This window comes from Malania oleifera, chromosome 6 (genome assembly GCF_029873635.1).
Source record: "Malania oleifera isolate guangnan ecotype guangnan chromosome 6, ASM2987363v1, whole genome shotgun sequence".
NCBI lineage: Eukaryota > Viridiplantae > Streptophyta > Magnoliopsida > Santalales > Ximeniaceae > Malania > Malania oleifera.
The window spans coordinates 45,176,711-45,199,614 of record NC_080422.1 but is presented as its reverse complement, the minus strand read 5'-3'; the positions used below and the strand labels follow the sequence as shown (position 1 = coordinate 45,199,614).

General features: G+C 40.2%; 2 protein-coding genes across 2 annotated transcripts in view; both read right to left on the bottom strand.

Annotated features, from left to right (window-relative positions):
• The window catches only part of LOC131158256 (cycloartenol synthase-like), a 102,456-nt gene extending 90,613 nt beyond the window's left edge, over positions 1–11,843 (bottom strand). Inside the window, exon 1 of the mRNA XM_058112995.1 lies at positions 11,262–11,843. Within this exon, the coding sequence (XP_057968978.1) occupies positions 11,262–11,471 (210 nt within the window). The 5' untranslated portion in view covers positions 11,472–11,843. The remainder of the gene's footprint in view (positions 1–11,261) is intronic.
• Positions 11,844–19,143: 7,300 nt separating this feature from the next.
• LOC131158578 (serine/threonine-protein phosphatase 7 long form homolog) lies at positions 19,144–22,104 on the bottom strand. The gene is made up of 2 exons (XM_058113447.1): positions 21,950–22,104; positions 19,144–19,519 (listed from the first exon to the last, which is right to left on the bottom strand). Exons 1-2 carry the CDS (start codon positions 22,102–22,104, stop codon positions 19,144–19,146), a joined length of 531 nt encoding a protein of 176 aa, XP_057969430.1.
• Positions 22,105–22,904: the final 800 nt, after the last annotated feature.

Sequence of the window (22,904 nt, the reverse complement as noted above, 5' to 3'; positions counted from 1 at the left end):
AAAAAAAAAAAAAAAACACTTTGCTTACATTTTAACGCATGAGCTTTGCTCATAAGGATGATAAAGGAGCTTTGCCCATAAAATTTGATTAACCTATATATGTATGCATGCAAAGACAAGCTTTTCTTATACAAATTGATAAAAAGGAACTAGCCACTAGAGATATAGGACATATAATACATAGACTATGCATATGTCTAATTGTTCTAGGTATTACCCAAAGTAACAACTAAAAAAGGTATTTTGCTATGGTTTGTGAGCAAGGCAATAAACAATTATTGGCCATCAATATAAAAAATTGAAGACAGTTGGGGTGATCCAAACGAAGAAAAAAAAAAGGAGACTACTGAGCTATAAGGAGGCAAAAAGACATACAAAAAAGGGGGTCTTTTGGACTCAGCTACAAGGAGACAAACGAAAAATGGCGAAAGCCTACTCAACTTAGAAAAAAAAGTTGGAAATGCAAATATGCAGCTTGACCTGGTCAGCTCGGCTGTGTAGATTGGCTCGGTCTTGTGAACTTGACTTGGGTTGCTTGGCTCAGATGGACAGATAGGCTCAGCTAAAGCTGATCAGCTCGACTCAGTGTTGTTGGATGACTTAACTTAGTAGTGCCCTCCTTGGCTCAATGAGTTTTTCTCGGCTTTGGCCAACCTTGTCCATCTCAAAAGGGTTCATTCAACTTAGTATTTAACTTTGTGAAAAGATTATTCTACGTTTTTAAGATACTCCTAAGCCTGAAAATAATTACAAGGCCTAGAAGTGGGGCCAACTTGTAATAACCATTTAGGCCACGGTAGTAATTTGCATGATTTTGCTTTGTTTTGTATTGAACAAGTTCATACTAGCCATATTGCTCATCAATTAAGTTATGGAAATTTCATTCAACCTATTAGTGGTAGAGGAGGGGGGCTTACAACAACAACAAGCCTTAAGTCCCACTAGGTGGGGTCAGCTACATGAACACTCATCTGTCAATTCACTCGATCAAGGGCATTTTCATCTATTGGATTAAGGGCTATTAAATCCTTCCTCACTACCTCATTCCAAGTTAGTTTGGGTCTACGCCTAACCCATTTCATGTCAGACACAATAACTCACTCCTCGTTATAGGTGTAATACTAGGCCTATGTTTTAAATGCCCAAACCATCCAAGTAGCCCCTCCTTAATGTTAAACCACTCATCCACCTTAACATTAGCATCTAAGCAACTTTTATTTTTTGTACATGTTGTTTCTTAGTTGCTAAACTTTCTGAACCATAAAGCATAGCTAGCCTTATAGTCGTTTTATAAAACTTTCCTTCTAATTTAAAGGTATTCTACAATCACACAACACACATAACACACTACTCCACTTTACCCAACCTGTTTTAATTCTATGTACTACATCTTCAATTTCCCCTTCAACTTGCAAAATAGATCCAAGATATCTAAATCTATCAGTGCTACTAATCTCTTGATTATCAAGTTTAATCTTCTCTCTATTGCTACTCCTTGTATTACTAAAATTACATTTCATATATTCTATCTTATTCCTACTTATCCTGAACCCTTTAGACTCTAATGTGGCTCTCCAAAGTTCTAACTTAGATTCCACTCTGCTCCTACTATCATCAATCAACATGATATCATTTGCAAACAACATACACCAAGGGATCTCATTTTGGATATTCTTAGTTAGTTCATCAATTACTAAAGTAAAAAGATAAAGACTCAAAGAAGAACCTTGATGTACACCTATTGTGATTGGAAAAAATCTCTAGATTCACCTCCTACAGTCCTAATGCTAGTCACTACTCTATCATACATGTCCTTTATAACCTCCTTATATCTACTACAAAATCCCTTCTTTTCTAAAACCACCAAAGAACTTCTCAAGGTACTCTATCATAAGCTTTCTCTAGATCAATAAAAACCATATGCAAATCCCTCTTCTTTTCCCTAAACTTTTCCATTGAACTTCTTAAAAGATAAATAGCTTCTGTTGTTGATCTCCCAGGCATAAAACCAAAATGATTTTCTGAAATCTTCGTTTATAATCTTATCCTATGTTCAATTACCTTTTCCTATATTTCATCATATGACTCTATATCTTAATTCCACGATAGTTATTACAGTTTTCAATATCGCCTTTGTTTTTGTACACAGGAAATTGCAAGGCCCATGCTAAAGCTTAAATAACATAAGTGTAGGGGCAAGAAAAAAAAGACAAAAAAAAAAAACAAACAAGCAAACAAGAGGCATGCTGAAACCAGGTATGACACCTGGCAACAATGCAAACCAGTAACAGCCACCTAACCGCTTTACAGACCAGCAGCCAACACTTAGCGCACAGACTACAGACCAGCAAAAGCCACCTGGTTGCACCTCAGATCAGCAGCAAACACCTGGCAGGCACCGCACACCAGCAGCAGACACATGTCACACAGCTGGCAATGCTGTAGTGGGTGCTGTTCTCATCTGTTTCCAGCAATAACCATAACATAAATTCCTGCTGTGAACCCTAATTCTAGAGAGAGAGAGAGAGAGAGAGAGAGAGAGAAGCAAGGGAAGAGGAAAAACTCTGTAGGAAGTCAGGGAACTTCAGGAAGATCAGGAGGAAATACAAAAAATTCTGAAGAAACTTAAAATAATTTGGAGATGCAGAAAATCAAGGCAGGTGTTCCTAATTTTTGTTTATTCATCTAGGGATCTGGGGTTTCAAAGGAAATAGGGGTAGAAACTTCCATTAAATTAAATCTTAATAAGGAAGATTTAAGCTTGTTATCTCTAATTGTTTGATATGACTACATATGTTCCCTTTGGTTATCATAACCACATATTTTGTTTAGTTGAAAAATTTTCATGTAATAGATATTCATCTCATAAGGATGATGGTTTTACCTGCTATGGCATAACTGGAAATTGGCACTAATTTGAGATAAAAATTGCACTTGGTTGGGACAGCACTGCTAACAACAATAACAACAAGCCTTTAGTCTCACTATGTGGGGTCATCTACATGAATCCTTTTTCACCAATTCACCTGATCGACAGTGTTTTCCTCTATTAAATTAAGGGCTATTAAATCCTTCCTCACTACTTCATTCCAAGTTATTTTAGGCCTACCCCTACCCCTTTTCATGCTAGAAATAATAACCAACTCACTCCTCCTCACAAGTGTTCTACTAGGTCTGCGTTTCAAATGCCCAAACCATTTAAACCACCCCTCCTTTATCTTGTCTTCAATTGGTGCTATGCCTAAATTATTGTATATAAGCTCAAATTTACTTTTATCTTTTAATTGGAACAGTACTGCTATGTTGAAAAAAATGCCGATATGCATGCTACTTGAATGCTTTATGATGGCAAATTTCGATAAAGAGATTGCTCAGAATAAAGAGTGTGTTCACACATATTGCTTAGAATAGTGTGTTCATGCATCACATACAAAATCATATCTTAATGCATTAAAATCATTATTTGAATAAGAGGGAATTAAGAATGTCTATTGAGCTCGTGGTTGCTCACCCTACTCCTTTGACAATTTCAGGCTCAAACTGAAGGAGAGCTCCACTAATTAAGTTCTCCCAAAGATTGCCATTTTGACATGTACTACATGTTGGCAGGAAGATATAAAGATACTTAACATATATCATGTTGGTGAACATATTTAGTCTAAGGAGTTTGAAAAATGTTGTATGTAAAGTAGAACCCAATGTAAAGAGCTTGCCAATGAAAGTTTAAAAAAAACAAAAAAAATTTCATTATAAAATATATGTATCTTATGTTTTGAGTATTAACTCCTAATTAGCTTCTAATTTGCTTTCAAATGATAGAAACAAATTCTTGCCTAGGCTTAATGCGACCATCAGATGTTTGATGGAGTCGCAACCAATCACGTGCCAAAAATTGGGAACTGACACAATTGATAGGGATAAAATAATATCTAGAATGAAGGAGGCAAAAGACACATTGGCATTAAAGGATGCAACCTAAGATCTAATTAAGGAGGAGAATTAAGGAGGGTAACTCCTAACTAAAGGAGGGAAATGAAGGGATATAACCCTTTAAGGTCATGTAACTCCCTAAGAGTTACAGGCCCTTAGCATTGAATGCCAAGAAGGGTGCATCACCTATTAAAGGGACTCTTGGGGAAGCTATGGGGAGGGCGCATCCCAACACTATTGCCATTCTACTCTTACTTCTTCCGTCCCTAACTAAAGCATTAGATAAATCCCCTAGAGAACAATATATGTCCTCCAAGCTTTTTCAGCTCTCTTTTCAAGAAATTAAGCTTGCGGATTAGTCCAATAAATTTTGACGAAAACAAAAACACTTTAGACTCTAGGTATTCTTGTCAAAATCAAACTCAAAACTAAATAGCGATGATGATGCCAACATAAATTGTAATACAACTAGTATTGGAAATTTAGATCTTTTGTTCCCATTATGTGATCCAATCATCTATTCCCCTATCTTGTTTTGTCACACTGTGTTATTCACTTTAAAATTTAAATACTTTCACACTATTCCACAAAGGGGTCTATAGAAAAGGGTAAATCACTCAACCACAAATCTTTGTGGGCTTCACTACCTAAAATTTAAATTGTAACAATTTAGTTCTTGAAATACCATACTCAAGCAAAATAATGTACCTTATCAAAGATAAACTTAAAATTTTAAGAATCAAACTATTACTAAAGCTTCAAAAAGGCAAAAGTAATTTAATAAAGTTTCGGGAATTATGGCATAATTTACTCCCCCCCCCCCCCCAAAGAGAGAGAGAGAGAGCGAGGTGGAGAGAAATCTTCTTTGACTTACTAATTGAAAAGGGCACTTTTGGTAGTAGTATGGCAGTAGTTGAAAAAATTAAGGAAGTGTTTTACGACATTCCTCAGAATGTGATGCCCCGTGGCATCTTATTTCGCATATTTGTTGAGCATGGGAATCCTTTGTGAAAGGCATCTTTATGTTCATGAGAATGAAAGATTCCCAGAAAACATGGGCATCTCATTCACATCCGCCCTCCCCCTCCACCCTAAGTCCCCAACCCCCATAGTAGGCATGTTGTATAGGTTTTTTGGACCAAATTGCCCTTGTTAATTTGGAAAGTTGAACACAATACGCCTATAATCTAGTACTATGACACTATTATTATATTTAAAATAATAAATTATTAATAAAAGGAACGTAATATTATTAGTGTTATAATAATATAATTTTATTATTATTATTTAGACATCATATTACCTCAATTATTTTGATTAATTGAATTATTTAACTGTTGTTTTTTAAAATTTATAATTGTTGAGAATTTTATGACATGGATTCAATTAAATACATATTATTAAGAATTTTTTATGTTAATAATAATTCTTCATATATTGGGTATACCATGTTAAGGGTATAATGGTCATCTTCTTGAATGCTTGCTAAGATTCCCATGTTTAATCAAGCATTAACACGAAAATCTTATATACACTTTTGAGAATCTTACAATGCAAACAATACAAATACATTCCCATGAGGAAGGCATCCATTCCCAAGAATGAGATTTTTGGAAATGTCATTCCATGAGATTATTTTCAATGCTGCAAACCAAATGTCCCCTGAGGTACAAGAAAAAATTAGGTCTTTCTGGAAGACCAGCGTGGACCAACGGTGAAGTCCTTTTGCCCAATGAAATCACTCCATATAATAAGTCTTATGTGAGCCTCATCTGGTAGGTTCTGATAAGTCAGCACCTACCATCTCTCCTCCGGTGTCAACACCTACCATTGCTCCTGCGGTCAAGTCGTCAATCACTCCCCCAATCAAGCCTCAATACTCTCCTTGAGTCTTAGCTGCAATCACGCTACATTTACCGTGCATAAATCCATCTGAACATGTGTAAAAAACAATGCATAGCCATGTATCATTGTGTAATAAATATACCACATTACTTTCTTCTTTATGGTATCAGAGCTTATTGATTCTTGAAATCAACAATCAAAGATTGCCAAACGCAAAGCTGCCTAAGCCTCTCTCTCTCGTCTCCGCTCCAAACACCAGTTGCATCACCACCCTCACGATTTTTTTTTTTTTTTCTGGCCAAATCCCCGCCATAGTCGGAGACCTCCCCTTCCTCGAAACCCAGATCATCTTCCTCTGCTTTTCTCAAATAATCCCCAGGCTTCAATTCCTCTGCCAGCCGGACACCCTGCAAGACATCCGCAGCCGTCATGGACGCCAAGAGACCCACCATCAGCCTCTACTGATCTTCATTCCACTTCTCAGACCCTGCCACAGTGATTCCCCAAGCTTCAATTCCTCTGCCAGTCGGACACCCTGCAAGACGTCCGGAGACCCACCCTGACCCGGCGACAGTGCGCTCCTCGTGCTGTCACGCTTATTCCCGGTGACAGCATTGGCCCTCTGGTCACCAGTTGCAATCCAAAAAGATCCGTGATGTACATCTAATTCCCGTCAGCACACCCCAAGCCCTCAACACATCTTTTCCCCGTTTTCTCTTCCACTTTCAACAGATTCCCATCCATTTGTCCCATTCTCTGCCATTCAGAATTTTTTTTTTCTCTTAATAAATTCCACTCTCATGTATCCTGAAAATAAACTTCTCTTTCTCTAACTCCAACACTCAACTAGCTAAATTATCTTCCTGTATCTCGTTTTACCCTTTTTAATCATGACTAAATCAAGTCAAGCCACGGTTATATCTATAGGTAGTAATACTCATGTTGTCTCCATCAATACATCCACACTTATTCCTCACAAATTTTCCAGTGGAGGAAACTATTCAATGTGGAACTCACAGAAAACAAATCTTCTTCTTGGGTTTGATCTCATGGGATTTGTAGATGGAACACATCCATGCCCACTAGTCGATGATCCAAAGTACAAAACTTGGATACGTCAAGATCGACTACTGCCTCTTGCTATCCAAATAGTTGTCACTGGACTAGTAGGACTGATTGCCTCTCGATGTAAAAATGCTAAGTAAGCCTAGCGCAAACTCAAAACCACCTATGCCAATAAGTCCAATACTCGGATGGTTAGTCTAATTAACTCCATCACCAAGGTTACTCAAGCAGGAAAGAGCATTTTCGAATTTATGCAAACTGTTAAAACTATTATTGATGATCTTGCTATGATTGGGCACAATATGAGTGATGGAGAAATAGTGGTACATACGCTCAATGGTCTTACCGATGATTACAAAGAACTCAAAGCTGCCTTACGTGCACGAGAATCATCAATCTCCTTTGAAGAATTAGTGGAAAAACTTATGGACTATGAAACAAGTATCAAGCAATTACACTCGACACACTCTCACATCACTGCCCAATATTCACAAAAGCAACACAACAAGAAAGGCAGAAACGGTAACTTCAATACCTTTCAAAAACAGTCACGATTCGTATGAAATTATAATGGCTGCCCAGGGAACAACAACAATCAGCTCCAACAGAATTCCTATAGAAATCATGGCAACCAAAATTTTTCCGACAGTTTCCAAAATCAAAGACTCTCATCAACTACTCAAATCAGAATTGACGGCCTAATTTCAATGGGAATCAACCTCGAGTCGTCTATCAATTGTGTGACAAGCTTGGTCATGTTGCCAAAGTATGCAGATCACGTTCCTTACCCATCAACTGGCCGCAAGCCAATTTCACAGCTCACGAAACTCCGAGTAATCAAGCGGGTTGGATAGTTGACTCTGGGGCATCTCATCACATCACATCATATTTGCATAACCTATCTATTCACTAGTATGGTGGCAATGATGATGTCATGGTTGGAAATGGTAATACTACTCCTATTACTTATATTGGATTTACCACTCTTAATTCCTGTGATTCCACTTTCAAACTCAACAATGTTTTGTGTGTACCCAACATTAAGAAAAATCTTCTTTCTGTCTCTTAATTTTGCTCTCACAATAACACCTCTATTGAATTCTTTCCTGATTTTTTTCTTGCACAGGATCTAACCACGGGGGCATCCTTGGTGCAAGGCCGGAATAAAGGAAATGTCTATGAGTGGCCGACTTCAATTAGCAGAACATCCTCTTCACCAAAACAATCAGCTCTCACAACAACCTTGTCCAGACCTTCCCTCCTAACAGTCAGTCTCTGGCACAATCATCTTGGTCATCCGTCCTCCAAAATTCTTCATCAAATCATTGCATCTAATAAACTACCTTTCTCTAAGTCCAGTTCCTTGTCTCATTCTTGTAATGCATGTTAATGTAATAAAAGCCACAAACTCCCTTTTGGTGTTTTGTCCTTAATTTGTTCTAGACCTTTGGAAACTCTATTTATGGATGTTTGGGGACCTGCTCCTCTTTCTTCCTTTGATAACTTTCACTATTACGTTATTTCTGTAGATTACTTTACCAAATATACTTGGCTTTATCCTATCAAAAAGAAATTAGATGTTACTTCCGTATTTGAACGGTTCAAATCTCTTGTTGAAATTTATTTTTCTACAACAATTAAAACTGTTTATACAGATGGAAGTGGCGAAGCCACTAGTCTTGGACATTTTCTCTCTTGGGTTGGTATTCAACATCTCAAATTTCCTCCTCATACCCCAGAACATGTTGGCACAGCTGAGTGTAAACATCGCCATGTTGTTGAAACTACACTAGCCTTGTTACATCATGCGTCTGTCCCACTCAAATACTGGTCCTTAGCATTTCAAGACGTCGTTTACCTCATCAACCAAATGCCTTATTCGGTAACAAGTCATCAATCTCCCTTTTCTCATCTCTTTAAGCAGTCACCTAATTATTTATCCTTAAAAACATTTGTCTATCTCTGTTATCCATGGTTACGACCCTACAACTCTCACAAACTCCAACCACGGTCCCATCCTTGTATATTCGTTGGCTACTCAATTTCACATCATGCCTATATGTGCCTTGATCCCACCACTAATAAACTTCACATCTCTAGACATGTCGTATTTGTGGAACACACATTTCCCCTTCAAAATAACAAATCTCTTACTACATCACCTTTCATCTTACCTTCCTCCACCGATTGGCTATCTAATTCAACTCAAGTGTCCATTCCTGCATCTTCTCCTGCTCACTTCTAGTTGCCCGCCGGTTACCTCTACCCTTCAAGTTGAGTCTATATCTCCTCTTACTTCTACTTTGCACAGTGAGTCTTCTTCTTGCAGGACTGAATCTCTACACCAGGCCATTCCATTCTCGAGATCCTCCTCCACGCCTCCACCATCGGATGCATCCAATCCTTCCCAGGTAAGTATCTCATCTCCGATATCCTCTCCATCCACAATTCCAGCAGAACCTCACCCTTATAATACCAGCTACGTAATAACATTACAAAGCCAAAGCGCATTTTTTACCTTCACACCACCACCACTGCCTCCACTATTGAACCTTCCACCTTGGCACCTTCAAACAGGCCCAGCAACACCTCTTATGGCGACAAGCCATAAGCAAGGAATACAATGCCCTACTCTCCAATCACACATGGTCTCTTGTTCCACATACTCCTACACAAAATGTTATTGGGTGTAGGTGGGTCTATAGGATTAAAAGGAATCCTGATAGGTCCATAGGTCGTTATAAAGCTCGCTTAGTGGCCAAAGGTTTTCATCAATGACCAAGGATAGATTTTTTTAAAACCTACAGCCCAGTTGTCAAACTTGCTACTGTTCGGTTATTACTTACTCTTGCTATGACTAACGGTTGGTCTCTTCACCAACTAGATGTGAATAATGTGTTCTTGCAGGGCTCTTTATCTGAGGTAGTTTTCATGGGCCAGCCCCCTGGCTTCACCAACTCCGATCTTCCTAATCATGTATGTTGCTTACGCAAGGCCGTATATGGGCTTCAACAAGCCCCTCGCGCATGGTACCATGAACTTAGCAATTTTCTTATCTCGAAAGGCTTCACTAACTCTCAATCGGATACCTCATTGTTTATGCTCCACACTTCCAACACGGTTCTTTATCTATTAGTTTATGTAGATGACATCATCGTCACTGGATCCTTTGCTACTTATGTGACTGCCTTCATCACTTTTCTCTCCAAATGATTCTCTCTTAAGGATCTTGGTAATTGCTCATATTTTCTTGGGGTTGAAGCTCACTTTACCTCTAATGGTTTGTTTCTGTCTCAAAGGAAATATTTCCAAGATCTCCTACATCGAGCCAACATGGACGATGCCAAGCATGTTTCTACGCCTCTTGCAACTATTGAAGCTCTCACATTGTCGGATGGTTCTCCATCAACTGATGCTACCTTGTATCGTCAAACTCTTGGGTCGTTGCAATACCTCTCCAGCACGTGTCCTTTGCCATTAACAAGTTGTCTCAATTCATGCACTCTCCTTCCACCCTTCATTGGTCGACAATTAAATGCTTACTCCACTATCTGGTTGGAATTCTTGACTATGGCATCATGCTTCGCAAAAACTCACCTCGGAAACTTCATGCATTTGCCGATGCTAATTGGGATGGTGATCCTAATGACCGGACTTCAACCTCTACTTATATTCTTTTTCTTGGTACCAATCCCATCTCTTGGAGTTCTAAAAAGCAAATGACTATCGCTCGCTCCTCCACAAAGGCCGAATACCGAGCAATTGCCTCTATTGCAGCAGAAGTAAATTGGCTAATGAATCTCCTTCAAGAGCTGCGTGTACCTGTATCCCCTACTCCGGTCAGTTACAATGACAACATGAGTGCTACTTATGTATGTGCCAATCCAGTCTTCCATTCTCGTATGAAACACATCACCATCGACTTCCACTTTGTTCGTGATCAACACCTACCATTGCTCCTCCGGTCAAGCCGTCAATCACTCCTCCAATCAAGCCTCAATTCTCTCTTTGAACCTCGGCTGCAATCATGCTACATTTACCGTGTATATATCCATATGAAGATGTATAAAAAGCAATGCATAGCCATGTATCATTGTGTAATAAATATACCAAATTACTTTCTTCTTTAGGTTCCACTTATAATCTGGTAAGACTCATTATTTGGAGTGATTCATTCAATGGAGAGGGCTGACCAGATGACACTGGGAGGACCTAGTTTTTCCACTCAAACAGAACAAAGAGGAGAACCATTACCGACATTCATGACCCAAGGCAAACACGGAGGCAACATTAAAAGTCCATAAAAAAACCCATTTGGTTCAACGAGAAAATCCCCGGAAAGAAACAATTTTTTTTGTCTAGGAAAGATAGTAACATGGAAAGAAAAGAAGAGTCAAGAGTGAAGAGTCAAGAGAACTCACCTGATACCGCATGAGCAAATCCGCGCTGTGCTTCTTGTCGAAGCGATGAAGGGAGAAATCCTCGCGAGCCTTCTCGATCTGCGCCAGCTCTTCTATAGTTCCCGAGCGCGGATCGAACTCCCAGATCTGTCGTCCGACGTGATTGTTGACAGTTCGAAGCCATGGATCATTCCCACTCCCTCCTTCCCCTCCGATCTTCAGCTTCCACATTACCACTTCCCACTTCTACACTGAACCCACTGCTGTCCTAAATCACTCGCATTCACTGCGCTTGAACACTGCTTTCCTCCATCTCCGCCGCTGCATTTTTCTAGCCATGCCTCTGCGCCATTTTCATTTGAAAAATAATAATTGAAATAAAAAATATGAAAATGATCTTATCACAAGTAATAATTTATTGTTAATAATATTTTAAATTTCTGGTCATGGCCCAAATTTTATTGGACTGTCTTCTCGTGACCGACCGAGGTCTGTTTGGTTCTTATTTAAAATTGAAACTCGCGCCTGTTCGCGTCCTCGTTCGCACTTTTTTTCTTTTTCTTATTAGATTGGAATGTCACGATGAGCATAGCGGGAAGTAACAGCAGTCCCCTTCTCCCATACCCTTTCTCGCGAGTTTTTTCTCATATTTCCCCGAATGAGGTATTATTTAATATATTTAAAAAAAAAAGATAATATGACTCTGACGTAGTCTCGCTACTTGGAGTAGTGAGATTTGGCTGCCACGCATCTCGCCGAAAATCGATCTGGCGTTTAAATCTCGCTACTCCGAGTAGCGAGATTTTCTGTGTTGAACGCCTAATTTTGTTTTCTGAATTATTTTAGTAAATAATTAATTATTAATTTAAATTTTCACTTATATAATTTAGTTAAATCTCGCTACTTGGAGTAGTGAGATTTTCTGTCCACCAGATTTTCATTATTAATTAAATTGTTTTCTGAATTATTTGAGTGAAAAATCAATTATTAATTAAAATTTTCACTTATAATTTACAGTTTGTAATTTAGTTAAAAATGTAATATAACAGACATACACTATAAATATACATTAATTATATTTAATTAAATAGGAAAATCTTTATATATTTTATTATTGAGTAAGAAATATTTAAATATTAATATGTTCCATTTATTGCCACTATCTCTAGCACAAAGAGAGTTGATGATCCATCAATTTATCATACTGTTTTTTTGATCGAAGAGTAAATGTATTAATCAAAATGAGTATTTACATGGAACACTGGGCATACCCAGATATAGGGGGGAAATGAGCCCCATCAAAATTACAAGCAATAAGTCAACACTCAGGATCTTAAGAGAGCCAGAGCAATCTAGGGGCCTTTTGACCTATTACTACAATCCAAAACTCATACAATAAGATCCAAAATGAGGTTAAACTCCACCATCTGTGTGTAGCCCAAATCTGTCATATACCACTGTGTATATATGTTTCTGAATGGTCACAATCAGCTCCATTGGGGATATGGATTTTCCTTCAAACCTTTTTCCTATTTCTGGCATTCCATATGAGATAAACATTAGAGGTCAGGCCAACTCTCTTACCAACCAAAAGGAACAATACAGGTCTCCTTCAAAACCAATAAGCCTATCATAAGTAGGTAGTTTCCTTATAATTCCCAGCCAAAGAGTGAAAGCATGTATAGGGGTACTTCCACTCTTCCAAACCACCATGGACCAAGGAATCGTAGTTCCTTTAGTTCTCCAGAAGTTATAGCAAATGGAAGAGCTAGAATGGTCGAGGTCCCATTCCTCAAAAAGTTGAAGCACTGCATCCAGGTGGTTGGCACATCTTGACATAATATGTTTCTTAATTCCAATGAGCTTTTTGTATAGTGGGGAGTCATCATTTTTTATCCTGGCCTCCCAAAGACTTGAACCTTTCAGGTAGATTTGATTGACCCATTTGGACCAGAGAGAGTCTTTTTTAGAATGGATATTCTAGAGGGTTTTTGTGAGCAAGGAAAGATTCCAAGCTTTCAGATCTGGCACCCCCAGACCACCTATCATTTCACAGTCCCTCTCCTTTCCCATCTATCATTCCACAATCCCTCTCATTTCCTAGCAGCTGGTTGTAAAAATTCAAGAACTCCTCAGCTACTTAAGCTTGGGAACTGGTCTGGTCCCCATTTAATTTTGTAACTACTGAGATGTAATTCATATTCCTTCGACTTCTCATCAGGCCATGGAAGAAAGCAGTGCCTTTGTCACTTTCCTTTAAGTATCTAAATTTGGCAATCTGAGTGACGAACATTCTTACCGATGCAAGTCTAACAGCTTCTGATTTTTTTTTCATTCAGAAGTAGTTGCAGGTCACCATCCAAGGGATTGTCGTGCAGTTTCTGTTGTAGCTCGATCACATCATTGCCAGCCTTCTCTGCTCTAGCCGAAATGTGGGAGAAATGGGATGCATTAAGAGCCTTTAGAGGTTTTTTCAGACCCTGAAGTCTCCTCACCAATTTGAATTGCTCAAAGCCCTAGACTTGCGCATCCCAACCTTATTTGATAATGTCCAGAAAATTATGGTTTAGAGTCCACATGTTGAAAAATTTTAAAGATTGCCTTCCCAGAGACCCCTCTTCAAACAGGGAAATGAGGCACACCGAGTGATCAGAGAGAATCCCAGGGAAAAGGAATTCAACCTTAGCCCTCAGACCCTCCAGAATCCATCTCTGATTAGCAATCACCCTGTCCAATTTGCTCCAAACCGTACCATTTGTCCAAGTAAGAAAACACCCTGATGATCTCAGATCAGATAGACCAGAGTTGAAGAAGCAATCACCCATATCTCTAGTATCATAATCAGAGACAGGCCGACCATTCTCCTTCTCAGCAACTGAAAGGACACAATTGAAATCCCCCAGTAGAAGCCAAGGGGAGGGGAGCTTACTAAGTTGATAGATGCTATGCCACAAAGCTCATCTGGCCATGATTGTATTGAAGCCATACACAAAGCTAACATTGAATTTGTTAGAAGTTACTAAACATTCAATGCAACAGTGGATAACTTGGGGGTTCATGTCAATCATCTGAATAATAACTTTCTAAGGGTTCCACATCACAAGAATTCTCCCTGCCTTATGGAGATCAAAGTTGTTGATCTACTTCCAGCTCCTGGATCTTTTTCTCATCATTTCATTTAGGTTTTCAATAGACATCTAAGTTTCTATAATGCCTATGACATCTAGTTTATTCCTTCTCATGAGGTTAGAAACTCCATTTTAAGGCCTGCTTTTAAGGCCTATTTCAAGAAAAGATTAATGCTCCATGCCAAAGAATTACTATGGTATGTTTTGGTGAAAATAACTTGTTCGATTAATTCCTAATAGCTTATAATTACTAAATTTATAAGTTGCCTAGGATTGAAATCGTGTGATCTGTGACATTTATTTTGAATTTTGACCATCACCTTTAAATCTTAACATTTTCTTCATTACTCCTCCAATGACTACTTGAATTATACTTATCGAGTCTTCTGCTCATTTCAAAACTTATTGTTCTCGATGTTGGGAATTACCATGAAATTCCCTAAGTGCCAGCGAGGAAGAAAGTATCAAGGGCTGCAGCATAGAAAAGTCATTAACTGTAACAGAGATATCTGATGGGGAAGATGAGAACGATGATTTCAACGATGAAGATGTTAAGGTGGAGGTGGCAGGTGCTGCCCCAAAAGTGGGAAAGAATGGGGGTAGAAGAAAACAAGCAGCAACAAACGCCAAGTCGGCAACGCCAGCAGCATCAAAGAAGAGAGGACAAGATAATAAGCAGCAGCCTCAGCTAGTAGGCCAGAAGCTGCTAACTAACATTTTGAAGCCTGTAGAGAATCCAAGGATTTCACTAGAGAAGAAGGTGAGAAAGATGAGAGCATCCCCATTTAACAAGAAGAGTAGTTTAGTGTTGGGCAAGATAGGTGGTAATGAAGAGAAGGCAGCGAGTGGCGGAGAGAAGATGGATTTTGATTCTGCTTCTCCTTCAAACGACATTACCAAAGAAATGAATGTTGTGCCTGCAAGGGCTAGGCCACAGAGAGCTAACCGCACACAGGCCAAGTATGTTCTCAGTGATTCTGAGAGTGATTAGGCCTCTAATGATTCTGATTTCGGACAAGACCAAGAAGAAGAAGGCTAGGCTTGCACACCTATCTTCAGATGATGACTGCATTCGAATTTGAAATTTGAAATTAAAAATTTGAGATGGGAAATTGAAGGCTTGTTTCTCTTCCCCCCTTGGATTGTCTTTACATTTCCGGCTGTTAAAACCCTTTCACCAAATGAATCCTACAAAATTTAGAGATTTTTAAATTATTTTCTTCTTCTATGCTATTAACATGTTCTAGCATATAGAGTTGGGAGAACACTGTACTACATTTTATGTTTTTTAACTTTGATTTCTACATCATATATTCCTCCATTATCGATAGGAGTTGATAGAACTTCCTCCTTTACAGATCACAGGTTATTATTTCCTTCCTGCTCAAGTTTAACTTTCTACATTTTGGATTGTCTTTAGATTTCTGATTTTATGATTGGTTCAATTGTGCCTTTGCTTGGCATTTGGTTTGTGAATTCAATGATTCCAAAATATTCCAATGTTTGCCCTCGTTTTGTTCGAATTCCATTCTCGAGAATAAAGATTTTTCATTGAAGCTATTCATTCATATCTAGATTCGCAACTTGGTAATAATTAACAAAAATTACGAAGTTACAAAAAATCTTAAATTATATTTCAAAAAATAAGAAATACCCTCCTTTCCATATCAATCTTATTATCAAGAAAAGATTAATGCTCCATGCCAAAGAATCTATTAGCAATATGTTTGTGATCAAAACATTAAAATTCTTATATTCATGAAAATTTTGTATCTTGAGCAACACAATTCTCAAGCATCACAAAGTGGAAGGACACAATGATGCCACAAACCAAATGTTGTAGAAATACAAATGGCTCGGTATGCACTTTTTAGAATTTTTTTTTTTTGGGTAGTTTTAAAGATAAATCATCATATCATACACCTCTTTTACTGAGTATACATTTCCACCCTATTCAAGTTGAATTGCACCTAATTGAATTCTTTTCTTTTTCCTCAGGGCCCGTTTGGTGTTACTTTCAAAACTGTGAAAATAAAAAGTAGAAATAAAACCTAAAAAGCATAAATAGAGAGACTAAATTATATTTCACAATGTTACATTCACGATATTCATGTACATTCAACCTATCAAAACACTATACTAATTTCGGCAGAGTCCTGTTTACAAATTGAGCATATCCATCCATGCACCTATGCAAAGAAAACATTCTTCAAATACAATTGATACTAGTATGTTCACAACGTTACATTTACGAGATTTGTATACATTCAACCTATAAAAAATGTATACTAATTTCGGCAAAGTCCTGTTTACAAATTGAGCATATCCATCCACGCACCTGTGCAAAGAAAACATTCTTCAAATTTATTGTAACCAGTTTGTTCACAATGTTACATTCACGATATTCGTATACATTCAACCTATCAAAACACTATACTAATTCGGCAAAGTCCTGTTTACAAATTGAGCATATCCATCCACGTACCTATCAAAGAAAATATTCTTCAAATACAATTGATACCAGTATGTTTACAACGTTACATTTACGAGATTCGTATACATTCAACCTATCAAAACAGTATACTAATTTTGGCAGTGTCCTGTTTACAAATTGAGCATATTTATCCACGCACCTATGCAAAGAAATACATTATGTACAAATGATATATTCTAAACAAATACATTATGTACAAATGATATATTCTAAACAAATACATGATGTACAAATGAAGTAATGAATAAATACATTATGTACAAATGAAGTAATGAATAAATACATTATGTACAAATGAAGTAATGAACAAATACATTATGTACAAATGAAGTTGTAATCATATATCTAATGTACAAATGAAAGAATAAAGTAATGAACAAATACATATATCGCCTACTCGGTGCCGCAGGGAGGTCGTCTCCGGTGTCGGGGTGGGTGCTGTCTATGTCTGCCCTCACCTGGCTGCTCGTCCGCGTCTGGCGTCCGGTCACGTCGATGGGCTGCATGTCTGTCGTCTCCGCCCATAGATACTGGATAATCTATTTCTAGGTGAAGCGGACTGGGAGTTATGTCATATGTAGTCTCTGGACGAGTCCGAGGTGGCAACTCGGGTGCGTCCACCTCCTCCGCATCAAGAGGGTCGTCTAGTAGGTACGACATCAACGGGGTCGCGGCAGAGTCAGATCGATAATCTATCGGTCTACTGGAGGGTCTTGCAATATTAGCGGCTGTCGATGGAGCATACGGTGCGGACGGCCCGAATACATAATCCTCATGTACAATGGGCGGTGAGAAGGCCGGACTCGATGGACAGCTGGAGGTAGTTGCTCGACCACCTCGTATTGGAGCTGCTCGACCACCTTATGGTGCCAGGGGCCGGCGTGGAGTAGGGATCTGTCGTTCATCCTCGTAGACAATGTCCAAACCAACTCTTGCTAAATCGATCACAGCGGGGTCTGATGATAGTATGTCGACCTAGTGTAATACATCAGCCTGCAGCATACGAAAATAGTGGTTACGACATTGAACTATTAATGTAAACAGTAACAAATTAGGTATGCATTTGAGTATGCGTACGAGGCTCATGTAGACTGCCGCGGTCCTATCTACGAAGCGATGTGTGATCGACCTGTACCACGTGTAATACGGATCTTCCGGACCCATCGGGCAGTCCGCCCGCACTCCCTCTACGATGTACTCCCGCCTATGTCCCCACATACTCACGTACATAACGTGCTCGGTAGCCCAATCCGTGTTCCCCCAACCGCGACCATCAATCTCGTGCAGGTCCTTGGCATGTACATCGACCCCCGAAGTACAGAAGCGGTCTGGGATGCCCTGTCGAAAGCCAAACTGGCGCATCACTCGGTCTAGGAGATGCCACTCGACAATATGAAAACATATGAGTGGCACTCGGCCAACCCAGAGGTCCAACCCAACTGCATAGTCAGTCGGTAGATCGGCTACAATGTCATCCGTGTATGGCGCCCATACGAACTGCGTGTAAACATATGGTAAATGTAAGAGGTGGGTAGGGATATCTGCAAAGAATGCAAAATATTGTCAATACACATAACCGAGACTACCTTGTGCTCCCGGTGCATGTCCATCTCAAATCTGTACCAGGGCAGCGTGTGTTGCGCAACATTAGGCGCCAACAACTGATCCCTCCACCTGTACAAAATAAAACATAAGTTAACAAGGTGTAACGACTAGTACGTAGTACGACTCAATATTCGTACCACTTATACAAGGAAAGGATTGTAAGTGGAGTTACTAACCTCCACGCAAGTGGAACTGGGTCAATTGGGCGTCCGTCCTCGTCCCTCTGAATAAGATGCCAGAGACCGCAGTGCGTAGAAGCTAACAACGTGAATCTCTCCCATACCCAAACCTACTATAAGTGGAGTGCTCCTCCGATCTGTGAGTGGGAAACATCAGAAGCGCGACACATCTCCTGGTACAGCCACGCTAACATCGCGGAGCCCCAACTATAATGGCGTATCTCTACTCGCTCCACGAGGAGTGGAAGGAATATCAAGTGTGCGTAACTCCCCGAGAGGTAGCAGAACAGCATCCCACATATCAATCGCAGCATATGGGCACGTGCGTGACACGCTACTATGTGATCATCAGCAGCTGCCAGGAGCTGGCGAAACAACTCGCCCTCGAGAAACCGCATGCGAATGCGGGCACCAACAAGCTCACCATCTAGAGGCACCACTCCTAACAATCTCTCGGACATGCAGCAAAGTGCTCCCCCCTGATTGGCACCTCCCTCCTATACTGGTCCAGCAGTACGACCAATGACGAGCAACCCATCAATCGGCAGCCCAAACAACACCGCGACATCTTGTAGGGTGATAGTCGCCTCCCTGTGCGGCAAGTGGAACGTGTGTGTCTCTGGCATCCATCGCTCCACCAACGCGGCCACTAGATGCCAATCCAACTGGATATGGCCAATCTGATATATCCCATAAAAGCCCGCGTCCCGTATCCAATCAACAATGCGGGGGTTTGCGCCTATCCTCTTGTGTACGCTCTGACTGCCCCCTCGGCAATATAACACGTCAACATGCGAATCGGTCCACGCTCGACTGGACCGGTGACAATCACCCATAGTCAGTACACTAGGATCGGATGGCCCTGGAACGATCCTGCAAACAAGACAGCATATTTAAAGCATAAACATAAAAATCATCAGAATTGAGTATCTATCACGGTTGCTTTGTACAGTCGAACTGAACGGAAATCTCAAGTTTTATCCTAAATGTGTACAACTGAAAATATCCCACCTGCTTTTTTTCTCAAGATGCATCATTCCCCATTAATGAACACAGTGACTCAATTGCTCAAAGGAAAATTGAGCATGGAAGGAGATGTGTTCACCAAAAAGGAAGGCGGCCTAGGGATCTTAGATTTGGAATCTAGGAATAAGGCTCTCCTTACCCAAGCCCAAGTTCATGAATCTTCGCGTAAATGGATGCGGCTGACTTATTTATAATCGCCTTGTTTAGAAAGAGGAAGTAGTATGGTAGTTGAAAACTTGTCATGACTCGAGGACTACGAATAGGCAAATTTCTTCATATATTGCATATGGAACGTGTGTGAAACAAAGTGATAGAATTAGTATGGCAGCACCTATACTCATTCTTTCGCCCCTCTTATGGCAATCAAATGTGTAGGACACGTTATTCAACCTATAAGTAATAGGTCAGTGCAAAGGTCCAACTACATCCCCAGGTTGTGTCCTTCTAAGACATCTCGTGCTGTTATGTTCTTCTTGATGACAAATGATACAAGTGAAATTTTTCCTACCTTCGTGGGCATCCATCTCGTTATGTATATGTAAGCTCCTAGACCGACCTTTATGTCGAGCATATGCAGGATTTGCTTGCAAATTTAGCAACGAGGAAGCTGGCCAATATGCCTCATGCATAATCGGATGAAATTTCACTGCATATGTTGCATAGTGCTCGATATTGCTCCAATATGGCTCAACATACTGGCTTGCATTTAGCCGTGTCTCGGCACAGGCTGCGAGAAGGTGAGAGCAGGGATAGTGTAAAGATTGCCACTTCTCGCAGGAGCATTCGCGCCTCTAGATACTCAAAGTTTGGACATTGTTTCCTTTATGGGGTCCCAGCTGCGCGGTCGTGATGCTAAAAGTACCCCTAGGCTGGTTGAACGTTGTGACTCGATGTCCGGTCGCCTTCAGCTTCCTTCTTTCCATCGCTAGCAATATATCCGAAGTCAACGTATTTCCTCCAGATATTGCGTTACGAGCAGCCTCCTGTCGGTTATTAAAATAATGTGCAACGCGATAAAATGTTAGTTGCACGAGGGCCGTTATGGGAAGGCGACGAGCACCTTTTAGGACGGCATTGAAACATCCGACTAGGTTAGTGGTCATGTTCCCATACCTCTTTCCACCGTCGTGGCACTGAGTCCACATATGAGGAAGGATCTAATTGAAGAACGACTTGGCTGGCTCTCCACCCTCATTGAATATTCTCTCCATCCACTTGTCAAATTTTCTCACCTAATGCTCCCTTCCCGCTCGCTCAGTCGTTCGCTTCAGATTGACACTCCGCACTTTTGTATTAAAGTTGCTCACCACATGTCGAAGGTAGAATCAGTGGTGCACATGTGGTGGTTGCCAATCAGGATTGCGTTGCACCGCAGTGATAATTCCTGGATGCCGATCTAATATGAGGCAAATGTCGTCCCTATCGGTAATGGAACGTAGACAACACAGAAACCAATTCCATGTGTCAAGGCTTTCCTATTGCACAATAGCAAATGCAAGGGGAAATATTTGCCTATTTGCATCCGGGCACATCGCAATAAGAAGTTTTCCCTTGTACTTACCATACAAGTGTATTTCGTCCACACATATAACGGGAGGGCAGTGATGAAAATCCTGAATAGATGCTACAAATGACCAAAATACAGATACAAAGGTTGCGCTGTTCTCGCTACCTGGAATAGGAGTCAACCTACACCTGACTATAGTCCTAGGATTGTACGCGCGCATCGCTTCCATCCACTTCGGTAACGTTTCATAGGATTTCTCCCAATCACCGAATACTTGGGGTATTGCCTTCTATTTGCCCAACCAAACCTTCTTATAAGAGATTGAATACCCGAATCGACGATCTATGAACTCCTTCAATGTAGCGATCGACATCGATGCATCTCCCCTGATCATATTCACTATCTCCCCAGCAATGAGGGATGACGTGATTTGGTTATGGTCCTGCGATAGAAGTTCATTCAGACATGTGTGCGGACCACTATATTGGGTGATTTCGAATAAACGATGTATCATCCGATACATGGCACGCAATCTCCACGCGCAATCATGGTCCTTACACCTAGCAACCCACAACTCAGGGGTAGATCGCACGACGTGGAAGTCATGGTAGGTGCGAGCGTGATATATTCGCACTGCGACGATCAACTGATCCTTCGATCTGAAGAGCATCCCCTTACTCAACTCAGAGGATTCTTCCCAACGAGTCACGCGTATAGGAAGCTCATCGACTACAGTTAAATCTGCAGCATCTAGGTCAATATGACCGTACATCGAAAGCTCGCCCATGAATTGGGCGTCAAATGTTGTGTCGTACGTGTCATGGTGGGGTAAGTTCACATCATTGGGGACATCATTTAACCCTTCATCCATTTCCTGCTCGTGCATGTGTTTGTCTTCAAGATGAACATCATTCGTAATGTTCATGCCCTCATCCAATGCGTCGTTCGCAATGGCGAACAACGATGCTGGTCCCACACTCAAGATGTTTTCGCAACCTCCCTATGGAAACGTATCAGGAACAGGTGCTTCGTACGCCAATGGCTAGAATGACGATCCTAGATATTCGTTAAAATCAACGGTAGACATAGCACGAACCTCCACACCAACATCGAGGTGATGTGTTTGTTCGGTGTTTTCACCGACTTCATCCAATTGCTCCGCGGGCGCGTTTGGCTGCCTAACCGCGATTATACCCATTTGAGGAATGGTCTCGATATACAATTGCACCGTTAAATATGTCTCACCAACACAGTGTGCGTCCAATACAATGCATAGCCCATAATCATCTGATATGGGAACAACCTCGTAGAAGGTTGTATTATTTAACCCTCGCATAGGGTATCTTGCGGTCACCAGCAATACATATTGATCTAGATCAATATGCAAATATTTATATATCTTCGTATATAATTTATTTAATTTACACCTACGGCCAATTCGAATAGGTCGAACTGGAAGACTACTATACCTAACACCATCTAATCTGGTTATGATGTTCCCCCTAGATATAATAATACCGTCACCGGAGCACTGCTTGAACATCCTGCCATTTAGATCGGCGATCGGGAAATAAAAAAAACCTACGCAAGACAAAATTGTATGTATAAGTGGTATGTGTTACTTATAGCTTAACGAAATAACTATAAACCAAATAGATGTATACAAATTCTAATGAATCAATGAACTTAGAGTTTGGAGCTAACTTTCCCACCAAGAAAATAAAT

Excerpts from the sequence above, each read along its gene's own strand:
- LOC131158578 (XM_058113447.1), bottom strand. The coding sequence starts at position 22,104 with ATGAACATTACGAATGATGTTCATCTTGAAGACAAACACATGCACGAG. Across the intron at positions 19,520-21,949 it reads TTCATGGGCGAGCTTTCGAT|GATCGTTCCAGGGCCATCCG; the intron begins GTACGGTCATAT and ends TCTTGTTTGCAG.